Source organism: Ictalurus furcatus, chromosome 24, assembly GCF_023375685.1.
Source record: "Ictalurus furcatus strain D&B chromosome 24, Billie_1.0, whole genome shotgun sequence".
Taxonomy (NCBI): Eukaryota; Metazoa; Chordata; class Actinopteri; order Siluriformes; family Ictaluridae; genus Ictalurus; species Ictalurus furcatus.
In genome coordinates, this window is record NC_071278.1 from 11,855,481 (window position 1) to 11,860,479 (window position 4,999).

Here is a 4,999-nt window from a genome sequence, read left to right on the forward strand (position 1 = left end):
AGCTGGTTGCTCACCGTGATCCGCACCGGCGTCATCCGGCCGACCGCCATGACGTTGGTCTTGTCAGTGCTGATCCGTAACCCAACTTTGGCTGCTTCGTGCTCCAGGCTAGTGGTCATCTCCTGTAAGACTTTCCCATTCTGCGCCAATAGCACAATATCGTCAGCGAATTCCAGGTCGGTCAGGCGTCCCTGGCCTGTCCACGGAATTCCAGACGCTGGCTGAGTTAGTGCTCGTCGCATGACGAAGTCCATCATCATGAGGAAAAAGAATGGTGAAAGAATGCAGCCCTGTCTGACTCCGGTCTCGATGGTGAAAAAGGCAGTATGACCTGTGTCCGTCCGGATGCAACAGCTAGAATCCTGATATAAGTTCTGGAAAATGGTGATAAACCGCTGTGGAATGCCATATAGCCGTGCGATGTTCCAAAGCGATTTCCGGTGGATGCTGTCAAACGCCTTCTTAAAGTCTATAAAGTTGACCAAGAGCGGTTTCTGATATTCGGAGCTTTGTTCAATGATGTTTCGAAGAGCAAAGATTTGTTCAGTGCACGACCGACCGCTTCTAAACCCGGCCTGTTCGTCCCGTAGAGCCTGATCGACTGCTCGCAGTATCCGTTTGAGGAGGACGAGACAAAATACCTTGCCTGGGACAGACAGAAGGGTGATGCCTCTCCAATTGTTACAGTTTGCGAGATTACCTTTCTTAGGTAATTTGACGATGACACCCTGTCTCCAGTCATTTGGGACACGTTCCATGTGCCAGCAGTCATTGAGCAGTGTAGTGAGCACCCGTACAACTTCATCACCACCCGCTTTCAGCATTTCTGCCGAGATTTGGTCAAGACCAGGTGCTTTGTTGTTTTTCAGATGATGAATCGCTGCAGCGACCTCAGCATCCATGATGTCGCTCATGTCCACTTCCAGCTCATAGGGAGGAGGAAAGACTGTAAAGTCGTGCGTGGCTACGGGAGCCGGCTGGTTTAGGGTGTTTTTGAAATGTTCCACCCAACGCGCGTCCTGCTCTTCTTTGCTAACTAGCATCCTGCCGGTTGTATCCCTTATCGGCCCAGTGGAGCCGCTTCAGGCCCGAGTGAGGTCTCTGACCACACGAAACAGAGTCCTGCTGTCACCCTGGTCAGCAGCCACTTGTGCTTCAGTGCCCTTCCGGTCCAGCCAGTCCTTCTTGTCTGCTCGGCAACTCCTCTTGACCCTGCGGTCAAGTTCTCGGTACGCCTGCGATGCTTCATTTCGCTCCTCTTCGGTCTTTGCTTGATCGCGCTGACGTTTCTTGACCCGTCTTTCATCGAGCAACGACCATGTCCGGTCCTGAATCCACCGTTCTCGCTGCGTTCCACGCCGTCGACCAATCGTTCTCTCTGCCGTCTCGATGGCAGCATCCTTGATCTGTGCCCATTGTTCTTCGATGCTGGCCGAGTTGTCAAGAATCTGGAATCGGTTAGCGAGTTCAATGTGGAAGTGCTCGGCGTTCACGCGGTCCTTCAATTTCTCGGAGGCAAATGACCGAACGGTGTTGTGTCCGGCCACTCTTTTCAATTTTAGTCGGATTGAGGTCACAAGCAAGTGGTGATCAGATCCGACGTCGGCGCCGCGAAAAACCCGTACGTCACGTAAAGCCAAGCGCCACCGTCGATGGATGCATACATAGTCGATTTCATTGTGAGTGGCCCCATCTGGTGACCGCCACGTCTTTTTGTGAATCCGTTTGTGAATGAAATATGTATTCCCGATGCAAAGGTTGTTAAGATTGCATAGGGATAGGAGACGCTCTCCATTATCACTCGTTACTGCTGCCGATCCATGAGGTCCGATCACGTTTTCCCAGCCCTGACGGTCGCTGCTGAGTTGCGCATTCATGTCGCCAAGGAGGATCTTTATGTCATGGTTGGGGACAACTGCGATTGACCCTAACCTATATATATATATATATATATATATATATATATATATATATATATATATATATATATATTAATGTTGTAAATTATTTATATTTGCAGATTTCTTTAGTTAATACTCATGTATAAGTATGTACTTATGTGTATATATATGTATAGTGGGGGTCAAAAAAAATTTCAGTAAATATGTTTCCAATGAGGTTATTCACATGAAATTTTCACCAGACATCAGTATTAACTCAAGAAATCCTCAAATATAAAGAATTCACAACATTAAAGTCCATAAATAAAGTTATGTGTAATAAAGTGGAATGACACACGAAAAAAGTATTGAACATGCTAAGAAAAAGCAGTTCTCCAAGGCAAGGTAAGGCAAAGAACCAGCTGAGGTTAGTAAATTGATGGTGTATAAAAAGGCTTTTCATTACTAAGGTATCACACAAGAAACATCTCATGATGGGTAAAAGCAAACAGCTCTCCCAAGACTGTTGCAGAACATATTGATGGAATCAGATACAGATGTATTTAAAATGTTCTCAATCCTCCAGTAAGCACCATTGGGGCCATTATCCGCAAGTGGAAGCAACATCACTCTGTCATCAACTGGCCATGCACAGGAGCTCCTCACAAGATTTCTGACCAGGGAGTCAGAAGAATAGTCAGAAGAGTAGCCCAAGAGCCAATGACCACTCGGAAAGAGCTCCAGAAACACTTGGAGGCAGCAGGTGCCATTGTCACAGAGAAAACAATAGGCAATGCACTCCACTGCTCACGCTCACCCTGGTCAGATGAGAGCAAAATTGAACTTTTTGGCTGTTATACTACACACCATATTTGGAGAAGAAATGGCACTGCACATCACCCTAAAAGCACTATACCAACAGTGAATTTTGGAGGTGGAAGCATCACAGTGTGGGGCTGTTTTTCATCACATGGTACTGGCAGACTTCATATAATTGAAGGAAATGATGAATGGAGCCCTTTACCGGAAGATTCTTGAGAAGAATCTAGTGCCATCCACCAGGATGATGAAGATGAGACGTGGGTGGAGCTTCCAGCAGGACAACAATCCAAAGCATACAGCAAAGAAAACTCTCAATTGGTTTCCGAGATAAAAATTCAAGGTGTTAGAATGGCCCAGTCAATCACCTGACTTGAATCCAATTGAACAAGATTTAAAGACAATATGTTTAGAAGAATGGACCAAAATCACACCTGAATACTGCGGCCCATTAACTTCTTCATACAGGAAGTGTATTGAAGCTGTCATTACAAACAAAGGCTTCTCCATTATGTATTAAATAAATTTCAGTTAGCGTGTTCAATACGTTTTTCCTGTGTCATTACTATTTATTACACATAAATTTATTTATGGACTTTAATGTTTGGATTTCTTTATATTTGTGGATTTCTTGAGTTAATACTGATGTCTGGTGAAAATTTTATGTGAATAACCTCATTGGAAATATATTTACTGAAAAAAATGTTGACGTGTCCAATTTCCCCCACTTTATATATATATATATATATATATATATATATATATATATATATATATATATATATATATATATATATATATGGATTAATAGTAATCGAATACAAATCAGTATAGAAAAAGTCAAATTAATATATAGCCTTGCTCTTTTCAGCATTATTTTACTTGATTTGTTTGATTGCGTTTACATAATACTGAAGGAGGTCGGCTTAAATTAATGTTTACAGACACCTGGAACCTTCTGAACCATTTTCCTGTGATGTTGAATTGCTATTAAGTGAACTTTTGATGGTAACTCTAACACTGGTTTTCTAGGCTCGTAGGCCTAATGCTGCTTCTGTTACATGCATGAACCTCTGGTTGTGTTTATGAAGCAAAATATGCTGGAGATGAGAGTGAATCTTCCTTTCAGAATCACATCACCGAAGCCCCTCCACATGAGACCCAGGATTAAAAAAGACAGATTAAAAAGTTCCATTTAATTAGCATGACTGTAGAGATCCTCCAATTGAAAGAGCAATAAGTAGACTCTCAGTAGTTGAGAGATATCTCAAGCCTCGCTCACTTCTTTATACGTTATACACAGGTATGAAAACGGAAGACGCAATCAGTCCTAAGGAACGAGGTGGTGATGGTGGTGTCGGAAAGAAAAGAGATTTTCCAGCTGTAATGGCGGTATCATCCTTCGTCTTGTCTCTATATCGCCTGTCTGTCTTGTCTCCGTTCTCCCCACCACCCATGGCCTAAATGCAGATCAATTACGAGCCACAGAAGTCAGGGTGTCACATGTGATTCACAATGTCAATTTCATGCTTTCGGAAACTGTTTGGCAAGTGCTCGCTCTCTTTACATCTGCTAACCAATCAGGAGGGGCGACATGTCTGAGAGAGAGACAATTTAATGGTGTGACAGTTAACCAGAGAGTGCGGTGTGAGGAGACGATGCTAGGCAGCCTCTGTCTGTCACGCACCGATATTTATTTATTTACTGCAGAGCATGTGCATGGCACAAACAAAATGTCACATCTCATTTCCACTCTTACGCTCTTTGAGATGCAAAGAATCTCTTGAAATCTGAAGTGTGGACTTGGCGCTGGCTGATTAGAGTTCCTTCAAAAGGTCTCTGATGATACATATTCTGATTTAACAGACATGAACAGTTCAAATTGGGCACACATACAAACACACACAGAGTTGTTGAGGCAGTATGTTTTTTTTGGGGGGACTGTATTTCTGGTAAGGATTTTTTATACACATTATAATGGGCCCTTTTCCTTGTGTGTGTGTGTGTGTGTGTGTGTGTGTGTGTGTGTGTGTTTTTATTAAGCAGCTATGTAACTCCATGTCAGGGTATTAAGTGTATCTCAGCACACCCTTTGTTAGCAGTGACTTGCTAACAAACTGTGCAGCAGTCTCTATCACAGTCATCTTGCCAGCATCCCCTTGATAAAAAGAGCTGCTGAACTCCACGCTGGCCAAAGAGTCCTAGCAGTAGCTGTCTTTAAGGAACACACAACATGCTGCCTGTCCAGGGAGGTTGGCTTTTTTTAGCATAAACATGCTGCAGTGCCAAAGCCATTTCAC

The 4,999-nt window shown here is 43.5% G+C and overlaps 1 protein-coding gene across 1 annotated transcript; it reads right to left on the minus strand.

The window, feature by feature from the left end:
• Nucleotides 1-1,076: 1,076 nt before the first annotated feature.
• Nucleotides 1,077-1,916, minus strand: LOC128600821 (craniofacial development protein 2-like; the record flags this gene model as incomplete). Its single annotated transcript, XM_053613523.1, has 1 exon — nt 1,077-1,916. A coding segment is annotated over one exon (834 nt), but the record flags the coding sequence as incomplete, so codon positions are not given.
• Nucleotides 1,917-4,999: the final 3,083 nt, after the last annotated feature.